Genomic DNA, 15,392 nt, shown 5'->3' on the forward strand with positions numbered 1-15,392 from the left:
CTAACGATCAAATCATCCAGCTACTAGGAACATTTCAAAGAAGTTGAGAGACGGATAATTTGGGGCTACGCGTTGAGTCTACGTAGGGCGCATGTGTACATATTGAGCTGGAGAGGTACAAGGAAGGAGATTAATCTTAAATCCAGCAGTAATACCCACAAAGCCGCGTTTATGAATCTACTTCAATGTGGATGCGAGATGCCAGGCTGAAACCGTACCACAACATCGCAATGACCGCGACGAGGTTAAGGTGAATGCTCATTGCGTGGTTTCTTGAAAACCGTCTTCTTACAGCAAGCATGTCTGGACTCGGTTCATCGACATCCCCAGGGCGTTTCGCATCGCGTGTTTCTTTTCGGTGTTAGATATGAAGAGAGGAATGGTAGTAGGAACGTGTTGACTGGGCTCACCTTGATGCGTGCGATCAATCATCGCCTGTCTAGACCTCGGCCCGTAGACGAGCAGGTTCGCCAAAGATGTTATCCCCGCAACCATGAGCGGGATCCAGTTGCTCTTCACCTTGAACAAGGATGTTGGGCCATGAGGGGGGAACGTGAGGACTGTCAAGACAAGGAGAAGTGCCTGGCATCGGAAGTATATCGGAAACAGGCGCTTCTGTAATGTAGTGAATGCGGACTTGGGAAGTTCGAGAAAGCAGATTTTGGTGTTGATAAACGTCTGAAACAGCGACGTGCCGAGTAGTGTCCCGTAAGAGATGATATGGTACGGAGCAAGGGTTGTCATGATTGAAGGAATTCCGAACGCCATTGTAGTTCTGAGAGAGTCAGTGCGAAGTTGACTCAATCAATTGATAGGCATCAGCCTAGATGCAAACATCAGATTATATAATAACCATGGATGCCACTGAAACAAGCACACGGGATGCGGTGTTCTACTACATCCGTAAGCTCCGAGCACCTTCGGAAAGAAAACGGACGCCGAGTGGGGCCTGATTGAGTGCAAGGGTGGGCCCCAATCGGCAACTTTACGGCGGCCCGGACGATCCAAGCCAATACTAAGTCGATCTTATTTTGAGAATGACAGCTTGTTCACAGGTTATGAAATGGTTCCATAGGGTTTTTCGCATCCTTCTCTCTGCTCTAACGATCGATGGAAGACTCGGATTGTACCAATTGTGTTGCTCACCATATCACTGTTGCTGACGACTCTTTGAGCCGAGTGGGATGGACCCGAAAGGATTCGGATCTTTCGCGGTGACGCAAGCCACGGCGAATCAATCCAAATCTTTCCGTCATATCTTTGAACGGTCTCTGAGGTATCATGAAAATTTCCAGTGTAGGAATACAGGCACGATCTGAGTATGACGTCGATGGTACGCGAAACAGCATCGCTCTAATGGTACCTCGTTCATAGATGGCCCAATTGCCTGTGTAAGTTATGTCATTTGAAATCGCCTCAGAATCACAGTAATCCTCCTCGCACTCCAAGGTATATCTCTCCGAGAGAAAAACACATTCTAATAACTCCGCATAGCCATCAAGATCTCTTACTTCAGTTTTCAGCGCTCAAGAGTCAATTACCGCAAATAGATTCGCTCTTTCCTCATGTTTTAATCGCTAACTGAACCAAGTCTAAGTCTATAAGTAATTATGCATCTAAACAAGCAGCAGTCTATCTGCGAACATTCAAACGTTCCGTTATGGCCGCTTTTTCTATACCTCTATTTCTTTGAGTTCGTCATCAAGTCGTTAATGTGCCATCACAGGCCCGCCCACCGCCTTGCCAATGTTCTTCACTCCAAACGCGCTGGCAATCATGCCAATGCCAGCGAGACCACAGCAACACAGCAAACCAGTGTTGTACTGCCGCAGGTCACTATGTCCCTTGCTGGTGTCAACGGCCTGAACGACAGCTCCCGCCAGAGCAAGACTGACGCCACTTCCAATCTGGAAAGCCGTGTTGATCATGCCACCGCACAGACTCTTGACATTGACCGGCACTGAAGCTAGCAGCACCACGGTGATAGTGCAGTAAACGATTGTTACTCCCGCGACGCCCATGACGGTGGTCGGGAAGACGTGCTTCCAAAAGTTGAGGTCGTCTTGTCGCATGAGCGCGGAGGGGATAGGCGCGATGGCGCAGATGGCCATGCCGATAACGAGGAGGAGCTTTGTGTTAAAAATCTCGAGCATGCGGCACATGGACAGGCTGAAGATGAAGCCTGTTGCGCCCATAGGGAGGAATCGGAGGGCTGTCTGTCCGGCACTGAGGTGGTTGACCTCTTGGGCGATGAGAGTGGTGTAGTAGATCGTGGTCTGGTATCCTCCATATGAAACTGTTCAAGGCTAAGCACATGGTCTTGGTATTGAAGAGAGGTGCATGACTTACCGAAGCCACCGATCCAAAGAGCAGCGAAGTTCTCGAGCTTCCATAGCGACAGCGGCATGATGGGGTTGGCAACCTTCTTCTCAACGTAGGTGAAGGCAACAATCATGGCGATACTGACGACCAGCAGCGCGATGATGAAGGCCTTGCCCCATCCATACTCACCACCACTCGAAAGCACGAAGCTAAGCAGGATGAGGCCAGCAGTCGACAGCCCAGCGCCAACGAAATCGAGCTTGGGCTTCGAGTTGCCCTCAAGTCTGTCCTTAGGCAGAAGACCCCAGCCGATAATGCCAAGAATACTGGTGACGGCAGTGGGGATGTAGAAGATGTACCGCCAGCCAAGCGACGAGGTCAAGAAGCCTCCAAAGATAAGACCCAGGCAGAACCCAACGGCACCAGCAGCACCGAAGATTGTCAGCGCAAGCGTGCGGTCCTTAGCGATGAAGTAGTTGCTGATGATGCCGACGGCCGAAGGCACAGTCATAGCAGCGCCGATGCCTTGCAAAGCTCGGAAGATAGCCAGCTGGATGAACGAGGTCGCGAAACCATTGGCGATTGTCCATACACTCAGCGTAGCCATACCAGCGCAGAAGATCATCTTGCGACCGAAACGGTCCGCGAAGACGCCGGCGAGAAGAAGAAAGCCACCAAAGGTCAAGGTGTATGCTGAGATCAGCCACTGCAGCTCTGCATTCTTGACCTTGAAGTCCTTCTGGATGGCGGGGAGCGCAATGTTGACAGCCGTCATGAAGATGTTGTCCATGAGCTGAGCGCCACAGGTGCAGAGCAGCACGATGGCTCCTCGGAACGATGCGACGGTGCCGACGTCCGGGTAGGCTTGGCCCGCGCCGATCTCGTACTCAGCGGGCGTCTGTGTGCCGGACCCTCCTCCGGGTGAGGGTGGGCCCGAGCTCACGCCGGAGACCGGAGACGGCGGCCGTGTTGATTGAGGGGTAGTGAACTGGGAAGGTACTTCGCGAATAGTGCTGACGGGGCCGGGCTTTGCGGCTTTGGGGAAAGCGGGCAGCTCGAAGACGTTGTCTTTGGACTCGCGCCTATCCCTTGACCTGTGCCGGCTGATGGCCGATGCGCTTCGTACAAGCTCATCGAGGTCCTCTGACTGGTCGTGCTCGAATGTTACGCGCGAGGTCTGAGAGACTGGGCTTCGGCGGCGAGTGACGGGCATGCCTGGGTAGCCCGCTGGTGGGACGAAGGTCGGGGCTTCCTCGAGCGCCGAGGTGCGGCGGCCGAGAGGCTCGCCGTCACCGTCCACCGAGACCCGGTGGTCGAGAGAGTGCTTGTCGTGGGGCATATTTTGTTGTCTCTGTTGCAGAAAAGAGTGAAAATTACAGGGGGGAACTGGATTGTGTGGAAGAATGTCAACCACGGGAAACGATTTCGAAATTCATCAGCGTCTCACGATCTTGAAATACACGAAATCGCGGTGAACAATGTAGTGTTCGTGATGGACTCGCTCCATGAGAAGGGTTGCAGTGATATCAACCTAATAAACCCTTATCAGTTGGGCAGTGGCTGCAGAGTTTGCCACATGGCAGACTTTTGTCATGTTCATCTCCCAGACCTCAGGCGATTCTCATGTCGCGATGCTCCACAGGTTTCCACAGGCTTGTTTGCGCGCCAATCTCACGCCGGACACCACAAGTATTCCTTGTCATTGAGCCTTTCTCAATATTTGTCGAACAAGCGCTGTTGGGTAAACTCTTAGAGCCGGGTCTAAGTGCGTGTGTGACTCGTGAGGGGCCACCGGCGGGATGGTGCCGAAAATCTCAACCCAATGGAGTGAAAACTTTTAGATATCTTGGCATGGGGGTCCGTTTTGTCGCGCCGTCGCTGTTTGTGTCTATCTGTAGGGCTGAAGAACACTAAACATTTCGATGCTTCGAAGAAGAGAGTTAGAATTTTAGATAGAACCGGGCAGTTTCCGCCTCCAAGATCCGTCATCGGGGCTCCACTTGCAAGACTTTCACAGGGGTCCAGACCCTTGCGCCACTGTTCGTCTCGCTCTGAAATTTCCTATCCAGATTAAACAGGCAATTCTCAACCACGAGCCCCCGGCTCTTCAATCAATCTTGCTTCGGGATCCGTTTTCCGATCCCAGCAAATACAGATGAGTTTTTGCCCAACTTACCCCTCTGGTTCTCTAATGGCGATTATCGGCTCTGTCAATGTGTGTTCGATGTCGATCCGGAACCCTTCTCTTGAGCCGCCACGTCTTGGTGACTCCGGCTGCCACCATGCCATGCGCTGCAAGGCACCCGCAGCGCATCACAACCCTTATCACCGGCTAATGCTATTTCCGCAACCAATTGGAGTAGCAGTCCTGAGCCTGTGGTCGCTGTTATCTTTGAAGCTTGTTTCCGTATTTGTCTTTCACATGTCAAGACTGAGGCACGCACGTTGTCTCACGGTTTTTCACCGCCGTCAACAAGTCGTCGAAAACACCGCGAATGTCTAGCCTGTTAATGGTTGGAATCATTAGTCCGTACTGTGGCGTGCGACATTGTTAAGCTTCCTAGACTCATCCTCTGTCGACCCAGCCACAAGGCCCCTGTTGTCAGTCAACTTTCCAAGACTGTGTGGCTGGCTTGGTTGACTTGGCTTTTTCGGAGCATCCTGACTACAGAAGAAGGCCTCCCGTCTGTGCGGCAAGTGACAATACAAGATTCTCAGCGTTTTCTGGGTACTGTCTTTGAATTCATGACAGGAGGGTCTCTCTGTAAACTCAGTCTATCGTAGATCTCGAGTATCTCTATCGTATCTTAGGCAGTTTGCTTGGTTGACCAAGTCTCTTCTGCAGTCTTTTCTGCAGCAAAACCCTGCAGTCTCGGACCCTCGCGACCGCAGCCAAAAATTCCGTCTGTCCCTATTATATAACATGTTCTTCCACCATCCCAATTTCTTTCGCAACGAGTTGAAACGCGATCACACGTGAGGTAAATCACACTCTAGATCTCATTCGTAAAGAACCTGGGGTCCAAATCCGGTATTTGCTCGGCTCGACTTGGTACGGACAAACCCGACTTCACCACGGCCCCACCTTCGGACGCGGCCCCGCTTTGAGCGACCGGCACTCGGTATGTCAGCTCTTGCGTCCCGGCAGGCTTTTCGTGTGGAAAAAGTGAGACAGAATCAGTTGATGCTTGACCTATCTACGTATGTCTAATTCCTGAGTCTTGTAGTGTCATCGCATTGTTTCAGACGCCGGCAAAAGCCACTCAGAGTGAGCCAACTATGCCCACTCTATGGGTACATCATCGCGCGGCATGATCTCCAGCTGGTCGGTTCCGCTTGAACCACAACCATAAACCAGTCCTCATCTCGCAACATGAGGAGTTGCCTGAAATCCTGCCTGTTTTCAAACAGCTGAAAACTATTGCAATTGTGCAAATGCAATTGTGCAATTTCCAAGTTCGGTTGAGGCGACATGAACGAAACCCACATCAACGCCGCGAGTATCGCCGATGAACTGCGTAGCCCGCGCTTTACCGGCTCCAGATTTCCGTCATTGTTTCCACCGCCGACCCGCAAATCTGAGTATTCCTACGGGATGATGATGTCAGATTGCAGTAGATATGCGACCGTTTTTTCGATTGAAACCCCAGAGATGAGCAGAAAAATGGCAGAAAGGTTCCTAGTGTTTCGGCTCCGCTAGATAGGAAAGCCGAATTAGAGGAGGATGCGGGAGAACCTCAACTCAGAAAAGGGAGACTTTTATGGATCTCACCTCGGATCCTCTTTTTCGCCGATGGTCACGCTGCAGTAACATCGCAAGAAAGCTCTTGGCAGGATAGCGTCATATCTCCAATTTAACGTAGGAAACCTTTGCCGACCCGGGGCAGGGAGATTTGGGGCAGATGTTATAGCTAGCACTTACCATCGACTTCTGAGATGGGCTGTTCCTTATTTTATCAATTTCTACCAGCACACCTATCACATTCAAATTGACGATCGAGACGCACACCGGGACAATATTAGGGCGTTCTTCTGACCTAAATCTGACGTCAAACGCAAGCATTGTCACGCCTGCCGTCTGAATTGAGGCAGCTATTCGTCAGAGATAGCATTGTCAGTATGGCTTCAGCGCCTCCTGGTGACAACCCGCGCGCCTCGCGACCAAGCAACGTCGATGAGTCGATCCCGACCCGAGACAGTAGCGTAACACGCGTCGACCGGAGCTTCGACGGCGAAAAATCACAGCAGCCCCTCAACGAAAAGTCCGAGGATGCGCCAACTGGGGGTTTCTTCGAAGGCGGTCTAGGCCGAGATGAAGAGGCTGAAGGCACGTGCAGGCAGGAAGACCTAGCAAGGGCAACGAGCAGCAAGCAGCCTGAGTACACCCCCGATGGGAAGCGTGTCATCACCGAGGATGAGTGCTATCATCTACTGGGATACTCGTGGCCTGCATGGAAAAAGTGGATGCTTCTCTCCTCTATTTTTGCCGTCCAAGTGTCGATGAACTTCAACACTAGTGTCTTTCCTAGCGCTGTTACTCCTATCAGCGAGGAGTTCCATGTCAGTGAGCAGGCGGCACGTAGTGCACAGTGTGCTTTCTTAGTTCTCTACGCTTTTGGATGTGAGCTGTGGGCTCCTTGGAGTGAGGAGTTCGGACGATGGAAGATCTTGCAGTAAGTACTTCGAGGCCACTCTAGCTTGACACAACTGAGATCAAGTCTAGATGTTCCCTATTCCTCGTCAATATATGGCAGATCCTTGCTGCACTGGCTCCCAACTTCGGCAGCATAGTTGTTGCTCGAGCCCTAGTAAGTCGGAGATCTTCCTATGCTAGTGAATCAGTAACTGACCACGCATGATCTGAACAGGGAGGTCTCAGCTCAGCTGGAGGTAGTGTGACTCTCGGTATGGTTGCTGATCTATACCAGCCCGAGGAGCAGCAGTGGGCTGTTCTCTTCGTCGTCCTATCTTCCGTTCTCGGAACTTCCGTCGGCCCTGTCGCTGGAGGGCCTATACAGAAGTTTCTTCCGTGGTATTGGAACCTGTGGATTCAGATGATCTTTGGCGTTGTCGTACAAGCCGTCCACTTCTTCATGCCCGAGAGCCGCTCCACCATCATCATGGACAGGGAAGCGAAGCGGCGTCGCAAGGCTGGAGAAGATACCAACATTTACGGACCCAACGAGGTTAAGAAGCCTCGGCTTTCGATGCACGAGTTTGCCATCACGTGGATGCGTCCCTTTGAGATGTTTCTTAGGGAGCCCATCGTTCTCTCCTGCTCTGTGCTTTCAGGTTTCTCCGATGCCCTTATCTTCACCTTCCAAGAAGGTTTCGCGCCCGTGTTCAACAAGTGGGGTTTCGGAACTCTGCAAAAAGCCTGGGCTTTCATCCCAATCAACATAGGTTATATCCTGGCATACATCTCCTATGTGCCATGGATTATCAGAGACCATCGTGTCATTAAGGCAAAGGGCCCTGATGCACTCGCACCTGAGCGTCGCCTGAAGTGGCTGCTGTATCTTGCACCCCTCGAAACCATTGGGCTCTTCGGCTTCGCTTGGACCTCGATGGGACCTCCTGAATCTCACTGGATCGCGCCCATGATTTTCTCATGTCTCATCGCCATTGCCAACTTTGCCATTTACATGAGCACAGTTGATTACATGATTGCCGCATACGGACCTTACTCCGCGTCTGCCACCGGTGGCAACGGGTTTGCACGAGACTTCCTTGCTGGTATTGCAGCGATGTACTCTACTCCATTGTATGAGAACATTGGAAGCTCACGCCACACTGAGTATGCAAGCACTGTTCTTGCTTGCCTTGCATTCATGGTCACTATTCCAGTGTATCTTATCTACTGGAAGGGTCCGGTAATCCGAGAGAGATCCAAGTTTGCTCAGTCTCTGGATGCCGATCGACGTTCCAAGGGTGGACGTCGCGTCATTGAAGCTCCCGAGGAGCAATTGGAGCCCAAAAACCTTTGAACAGCAAAGGGTGTGAACGCGACTAAAGGGGTATGAGTATGAAATAGGCTCCTATGGGCACGTATTGCGAGGGTAGACCACCAACGACGCGTACTTAAAGTAAAGTACACAATGAAATGAACGATACCAATGTACAACATTCTCAAGCGCAATATCCATTCACGTGAAAGAAATATGAAGCTTGCCTTCTCATCGGCAAAGGTGAGGATTTTCCAATCATGTGGTGATTTAATTGCCATCTCCTAACTTCTAAGCATCAACTGACCCAGACGCCGGCCTCTATAGAATATCCGATACAACATTCATAGTCCGTCTTGCGCCATCTATGCTTCAACACCGATGGTGATGTAGGCGAGCATGCCCTTGGTAACGTCCTCGCCGTCGAGAGGCTCGACAACCATGTTGGGGTTCCAGTTGCCCTTGCTCTCATCGGCAAAGATGCTATCAATGTCGTTGGTGGTGCGGTTGATCTCGGTGTGGCTGACGTAGGGCTCGAGGGCCATGATCTGCTGGCTGAGGGGCTCGTCGAAGAAGAGCTGGCCGGTGCTGACAATGTTAGAAGCGACGACGGTGCCGTTGCTGCGGACGGACCAGTCGGTGTGAACCTGGGCGTGGATGTGGATGGTGCGCTCGACGTAGAAACCGGGGAAGACGGTCTTCATCTCCATGATACCGTTGGAGTCGGTGGGCCAGATGCCGCGGAGCCAGGTGGTGGCGTCGGTGTGGAGGTCCAAGTCGGGGCCGATAGTGACGTTGAGCTGGTCGAGGAGCTCTTCGAAAGGAGTGTTAGGGCTGTGGCCCGTGAATGAGCTGTAAGATCCGGTCTGGGGGTACTCATGTCAGCAGAGTGTTCGAGGTCTAATCATGATGTTTCACTTACAGCATTGCAGTGCCAAAGGTCTAGAGAGAGTCAGTCACATCGTCAAGCATTAAATGGAAATGATAGGGGGACGAACCGACGAGGACATCTTCCATGGGTTGGCAAGTATTGACGTTAAGAACACCAATATCCAGGTAGAGAGGAACGCCAGGCTGGTCTTCGCTCATATCCTGGCGGAGGGTCTGAGACTGAGGCCAGACATAAGGTCCCTTGGTAACCTCGGGGGTCAGAACACAAGTATCGTTCTGGAGGGTGTTGTAATGAGGACCCTCAGTGTGAATAGTGACATTGCTGTCGCGCTGAACGAGAGAGCGGCTGACGAGCGAGCGCTTCTCGGCCTGGCGCTTCCTGCGAACCTCCTGGAACTGGCCGGATTGCACCGAGCAACGCTTGGCGAGGTTAGAGCGGCGCGCAATCTCTGAGTGGCTCAAAGTGTGGTCATGACCCGGGTGGGCAACGGCCACTCCCGAGAGGAGCGCAGTAGCGAGAGCAAGGAGCTGGAACTGCATTGTGTAGGGTGAAAGAGAGTGTAAGTCGAGAAAGACTGTTGTAAAGACTGTTCAACGAGAGAATGTCTGGGACCTATTGCCAAAGTCAAGCTACCGAGATCTAAGCTGCTGATCAAGCCAGAACTGATCAACAAAGCGGGAGCTGATCCTTCATTTATACGTTCATCCCTTCTTTCGATTGTTCTTCACCTTCCACGAATAGACGAAAATATCATCTTCCCTGCTTCGTCCCGTTTGACCCCTGACGAGGATCCAGAAAACAAGTTCATCTCATCAGGACGTTTCTTTTGTCAGCCATTGCCCCCCTCTCATCACGCTCAGATCCGTGAAACTGCCAAACCAAGCTGCAGTCCACCTTTCACGATCTCCAATTCTCCACTGACGTCGGGTTCGCACAACAGGTCTCTCCCACATCCCGAAGAACCACGTTCTGATCAATTCCCCATTCGGCAGTTCGTCGCATAGTAAAAGGCGATTCGCCAATCACGGCCCAGATATTACGGTTGACTTCCGGGGTCCGAAGCCCCCAAGCCGCACCCGGACGCCATCCCCGGCGGGCCGCCAAGACTCCTGGCCGCGTAAGTTCAGGGGCGGTCCGCCTGGTCACTGCACGTTGAATCAACCTTGACCCGACGACCAAGCATAATCAGTGGAGGCGTTGAGCGACCGATGAGAGCCGCGGTTGACCCGAGCCGAAAGATCACTGATGTGGTGTCGCCGATGTTGTCATGGGTGTGGATAGGAGATTTTCGCCTTGGCAAAATGCCATTGCAAGATCCGCATCTATTACAACCCAAGACCGGAATGCGGGCGTCGAAAAAATCGGAAGCTGTCCCATTCGACAGTTACCAGAAGTTCTTCAATCTAGAAGGTGCATCAACTAGAGCCCTCGCTTGTTGAAATCTGCTGACGAAGTGGTTGCGAATTTTCTAGAGCCCAGACTACTTCCGGTGACTGACCCCTGGAGGAGCGGCAGTGTATTATGCAGAATCCCCGAGTGGCGCGTCGGATTTGAGCCGACGCGGTGTGATATCAACAGCCTTAGGAACCCTTTTCAGCTCCCAACTCTTAGCAGCCAGTCCTTTTTGGCCTGCAGAGTATTTACCCATGATGACTTTGCATGTACCATAATTCCTACTAGGAAGCTTGGGAGTCCGCGAGAAGAGTCGTAAGTGGTAAATCTTATTTCTAACAAGTTCTCACCTCTTGCCAGCCCACAAGAGTATTTCTATAAGGTGGGGATTCTCGAGGAGGACCCGGCCGAGCCAAGAGTTGAATTCACAGCAACACGACTCATATCGTTCCCGTGGAATCAGGCACAGCACCCACTCATGCGCATCTCTTTTTCCTTGTTACGTCAGTATTTGCCAAGAAGCTTGACTCGGGACCCGGAACCTCTTGCCATCTTCGTTAGGAAAGTCACAACTTCTCCGTCCCGGAGTCCGCGGCGCGGCGGCAGCTGCCATGATATTCCGACGATTCCCAAGTCCTCAGCAGCTGTCTAAATCCACGGAGGCTCTGTACTGATAGAGCCCGAAGATTGATGGTTCCACCTTTGAATGCTTGAATTGGACTGAAAGATGTTGCGCTCATGGCGTTGAGAAGGGCACCTCAAGCCGTTATCCAGAGGCTAGTGAATACTCACAAATGTGCTCAGAGCATCGATCTTGTTACCAGTTTGACAAGCTTAGGTATATTGGGTCTTTATGCTCATCCCCCTTTACTTCAGATGTCGGGGAGATAGTGCCATGGGTTAGAGTTGTATTATTAAACCTATCGGCGTCCCCTTTGCCTGGATCGTAGTTGCCGATTGCTAATTATCGACGTTTGCCCACATCCCCTCGCAGGGATTGAACCTGATCATTGTCCATGCCCAATCACTTACGTGACCCATATTCAAAGGTACCGTAGAAGTTGGCCAATTGTGTGCAAACAGTTTCTAAACACTCAGGTAGAATGGAATCACCCCAGGGTCCATGCCGGTCCAGATGAATGGCATGCCCTGACTTAGACCCTCGCTGTCAAACCGCCGGCCGCTGATCCTCCTGCTAATACTACCCATGTCTTTCATGAACCGGTCATTTGCCACCACAATAGCCTTGGTGGTCCCGGCGAGAAGACTTTCAGCGTTGAACATGTACCGCAGAGTCTGGTTCTTCTCGACGACCTGAGGCCTGTTGAAACGTGCGAGAAGAGTAATCTGGTCAACCGACTTTTGCTCGTTGGGGAGCCAAGGAAGAAGGCTTTCGATACGTCCCTTCTTAGTCGGAAGAGGCGCGTACAAAGAAAGCGGGTGAAGTGGCAACACGCCAGACGCCGTCACGGGCTCACCTTGATTCAGGACATGGTGAGACACACCAGTCAACCATGCCATGTGGGTTAGAATATCAATAAGCTGATTCCTGCTTCTCAGCGGCGCTGATGGGAAGTCGATGACCTTTGCAGGACCATTAGATTCGGTGATCCAAGCTTGCAACTCCCAATCGTTGGCCAGCACTCGGTCAGAGTTGTAGGTTGCCCCGACGAAAGCTTCCATGAACTTCCGGATGACTCCAATAATCTCTTTCCCATCTTCGTAGAAAGGGAAATGAGGAAGTTTCGGGCCGGAGGACGAGTGTAACAGGCCACGTGATCGTAGGTTATCCTCGAAGTAGTTCCTCTGGAACGGACCGGCGACAGTCGGATAGAACTCTGCACCGAATTGGCGTACGGCTACATTTGAAAAGGCAAAGTTCTGGTCAAAGAAACCGCCTGGGTTGAAAAGCACTCTGTCGCCTATGGGTCGAATAGCGTAAGCCTGGTACATGAGCCTTTCCAGGAGGTTTAGAACAGGATGACGGCTGCTGAGCGTGCGAAGGGCAGCTAGATAGACAATCTCAGCAACGTCATGGGAGTTGAGCAGATGATAGACTTGGCCGTGGAAAAAGTCGTTGACGTTGAACATGATCTTAGCCAGCAGCCACTCATTGCCTGTGTCCAAGGGGGTGTATGTAAGGTCAGTGCCGACATTGGTCTTGATGGCAAGAGGAAGAAAGTGGTCGGAGCGCTTGTCAAGGTAGAACAGCACTTGACACGCAGCCGAGTATCGGTCTTTTTGAGCGATGTACTTTGTCTGGTAGCTGTGGTCGGCTAGGAATAGACGACCGTCCCTATGAAGCGAGTCAAGAGAGGTTCCAGTAATTTTCTTGACTGTCTTGTCGCCAAGAGTGAACGGTAGTTTGTCTTTTTTGTAGTTCAGACGACGGATGATGTAAGGGTTGGTCGAGAGGCGCTCCATAGCGAACAAAAGGTCCGACGAAAAGTTGCTGAACTGGCCTCTGGCGATGCCGCCAGGAACCGATCCTGACCAGTGACCATCATAGAGGATTTTGAAGTCCTCGAGACGCTTAAGGCCACCATGCTTGAAACATGGATATCAGCCAAACAATTATTCGCATCAATGAAAAGAATTTGAGCTACCTTTGTAATGTCTTCAAGCGCCGCGGCACTTTCATTGATCGCAAATCGAGCAACAGGTTCCGAATCCTTCAACCACAAGCTCTGATCGCGCAAAGAAATCTGGGTTCCTAACGATCCATTGGGAAAGAATGATGTATCTCCTATCAGTGGTTCTCCGTAGGTGGTTATCTGTTGCTTGAGTTTGATTTCCTCTGCCCTTGACGAACGGTCACTGTCTTCATTGGGCAGAGTATATCTGGTCGGGGCCGGCTGCTGTGTTGACGCAGTTGTCGGGTTGACAGTAGTTGTGGCGGATAGTGAGGTGCTGCTGGTTGCGCTGACGCTAGCAACTGCCACCATCGTGCTGAAGGTGAAATAAAGTCTCATATTTGTGATCGCTGTCGAAGGTCTATTGAGAACAGAGCGCCATAGGAATAGCTGGATTGATAAATTACAATGTTGTTGCTGAAGATAAAGGCCATTAATTCACTTCCAACCTCTTCAGACTCTAGCAATTATATAACGTTGTTTGGCAGAAATACATCCGCAAGGGAAAGCTCCAAAGGGGCCGCATTCGATTCCCATTGCACATTGCCATCCCTCCTACGCCGATCATTGCTAACCGTTCCGCACAGCTGATCCAATCGCCGCATCGCAAGCATGCTACCGTGTGGCTTGTGTAACTGCAACCCGCATATCCTCGCCCGAATGTCTCAATAGATTGAACGATTCTCCATTCATCACCCGACATTGTGCAACGCATACATGATGGGTGTTATCTGTCTAAGACTATTGTCTCCAAACTGCGCAGTCCTCTACTAGAACGGTGACATTGAATAGGTTCAAGAGTTTCAAACAGGCTGCCTCACCTCACTCAAAACTCTAGCCTTTGATCGTCACAAAATGGGCTCATAGCGTGTCTACTTGAACGACTGAAACTTGACTCCAATACATGCTCAGAGCTTTGATTGCCTTGCTGGATGATTCCAGTTCCCTCAAGCCGCAGCCGTCTCGGTTTACTTCTGACACTTAACTGCAAGCGCTCTATACAAATTTCTGTAGACACCCCTGCTACCTGCCCGATTTTTCAAATTCGATTTGCAGTAGCCAAAGATTAAACTCTGCCCCGAGGACTCAGCCGCCGGTAGCTACTGCCGGAGGAATCCATATCGCGGCTGTGATGAAGAAGCGATCGGGTCTGACCCCTCTCAAACAAATAGCTCAAATAGTCTTAGACATGACTTGCTAGACCGGGTGACATGACTTGAAGAATGTTACTGTCCAACGGCGCAGCAAACTAGAGAAGGCTCGAATGGAGGCACAAGACTAACCGAGTCTGGATAAAGTACGTCTCTTTGATGCTTACCGTCAACTACTTACCTCACGATCATCCCAGTACTGATCGCATGGAGGCGTTCGTCCTTTTCGCCAAGCTGCGCCTCATTGCTCTCCAAGATCACGCGGAAGTTTCACGAGGAGGCAAAGTGTAAGAACCCCGCGTTCGTAACATGGCCAAACAGATCCTGATCACCATACCCATGTGATTCCTTTGATGCAGATACTAGAGGTATAGCAAGTACGAACAGAAGGCCTCCGGGAGCGTAGTAAAAGGATACCTCTGGGTGCGAGCTGAAAACCTTATTAGGCATTGTGATTTCCGGTGTGCTTGGCGAATAGAGATGTGACTGAGCCATGCGAGTCATCGCAGACTGGAGGGAATTGCGAGTGATGGGGATCAAACAGTCTGCTCGATAATCGAATTCCATCTGTTAGCTGATTCATTGAGCAGTATTGGAAGGTTCATGTGATTCATTGTTTGTAGATGCTACAGACTTATCGTATGGGGGCTGGCGCATTTGTGTCACTCGATTCCCTGCCGTCAGCTTACCGCATCACAATGGCACGATGCGGAATGTAATGCGTGTGCTGAGGGCTAAGGAAATCCACTCGTGTTCAGTAAACCCTAAACTTTCTTCCAACGGTGTTGATTCGCAAAGAAACAACATATCAGCTGCAGCTCTAAGGGTATATGGACCTATTATAGCCTGTGGTCAGTTGCGAAGGAAAGCTTAGCCGATAGCAAAAGCCTTCTTCTCTGCTGCGTCCCATCGTTGAAATATTTCTGACAGGTCGGACTTGGAATTTTTTCAAGGCTAGCAGTGAGTACGCTGAGAGATTCTTTCATCTTGAAATTGGACGACGTCCATGTCCAATCGGAATACAATTTACTTGATCAGACCAGAGCAACGGTAGCAA

The 15,392-nt window shown here is 51.2% G+C and overlaps 4 protein-coding genes across 4 annotated transcripts; 1 reads left to right on the forward strand and 3 right to left on the reverse strand.

Annotated features, from left to right (window-relative positions):
* Positions 1-1,683: 1,683 nt before the first annotated feature.
* HER10_EVM0001825 (major facilitator superfamily transporter) lies at positions 1,684-3,997 on the reverse strand. The gene is made up of 2 exons (XM_035471560.1): positions 2,350-3,997; positions 1,684-2,296 (listed from the first exon to the last, which is right to left on the reverse strand). The coding sequence occupies exons 1-2, from the start codon at positions 3,659-3,661 to the stop codon at positions 1,710-1,712; spliced, it is 1,899 nt and encodes a 632-aa protein (XP_035331236.1). The 5' UTR covers positions 3,662-3,997; the 3' UTR covers positions 1,684-1,709.
* A 2,444-nt stretch (positions 3,998-6,441) lies between these two features.
* Positions 6,442-8,309, forward strand: HER10_EVM0006325 (major facilitator superfamily transporter; the record flags this gene model as incomplete). Its single annotated transcript, XM_035475913.1, has 4 exons — positions 6,442-6,995; positions 7,046-7,130; positions 7,191-7,935; positions 7,978-8,309. The coding sequence occupies 4 exons, from the start codon at positions 6,442-6,444 to the stop codon at positions 8,307-8,309; spliced, it is 1,716 nt and encodes a 571-aa protein (XP_035331524.1).
* Positions 8,310-8,632: 323 nt separating this feature from the next.
* On the reverse strand, positions 8,633-9,698 carry HER10_EVM0012353 (protocatechuate 3; the record flags this gene model as incomplete). Its single annotated transcript, XM_035481749.1, has 2 exons — positions 8,633-9,133; positions 9,270-9,698. The coding sequence occupies 2 exons, from the start codon at positions 9,696-9,698 to the stop codon at positions 8,633-8,635; spliced, it is 930 nt and encodes a 309-aa protein (XP_035331917.1).
* Positions 9,699-11,637: 1,939 nt separating this feature from the next.
* Positions 11,638-13,523, reverse strand: HER10_EVM0010758 (manganese lipoxygenase; the record flags this gene model as incomplete). The annotated part of the gene is made up of 2 exons (XM_035480208.1): positions 11,638-13,098; positions 13,158-13,523. The coding sequence occupies 2 exons, from the start codon at positions 13,521-13,523 to the stop codon at positions 11,638-11,640; spliced, it is 1,827 nt and encodes a 608-aa protein (XP_035331816.1).
* Positions 13,524-15,392: the final 1,869 nt, after the last annotated feature.

This window comes from Colletotrichum scovillei (assembly GCF_011075155.1).
Source record: "Colletotrichum scovillei strain TJNH1 chromosome Unknown Contig00007, whole genome shotgun sequence".
Lineage (NCBI taxonomy): Eukaryota > Fungi > Ascomycota > Sordariomycetes > Glomerellales > Glomerellaceae > Colletotrichum > Colletotrichum scovillei.

Bases quoted from the DNA above. Each gene is read 5' to 3' on its own strand.
- HER10_EVM0001825 (XM_035471560.1), bottom strand. From the start codon at position 3,661: ATGCCCCACGACAAGCACTCTCTCGACCACCGGGTCTCGGTGGACGGT. The intron at 2,297-2,349 runs GTAAGTCATGCA...AGCCTTGAACAG, and splicing joins TCTTTGGATCGGTGGCTTCG to TTTCATATGGAGGATACCAG.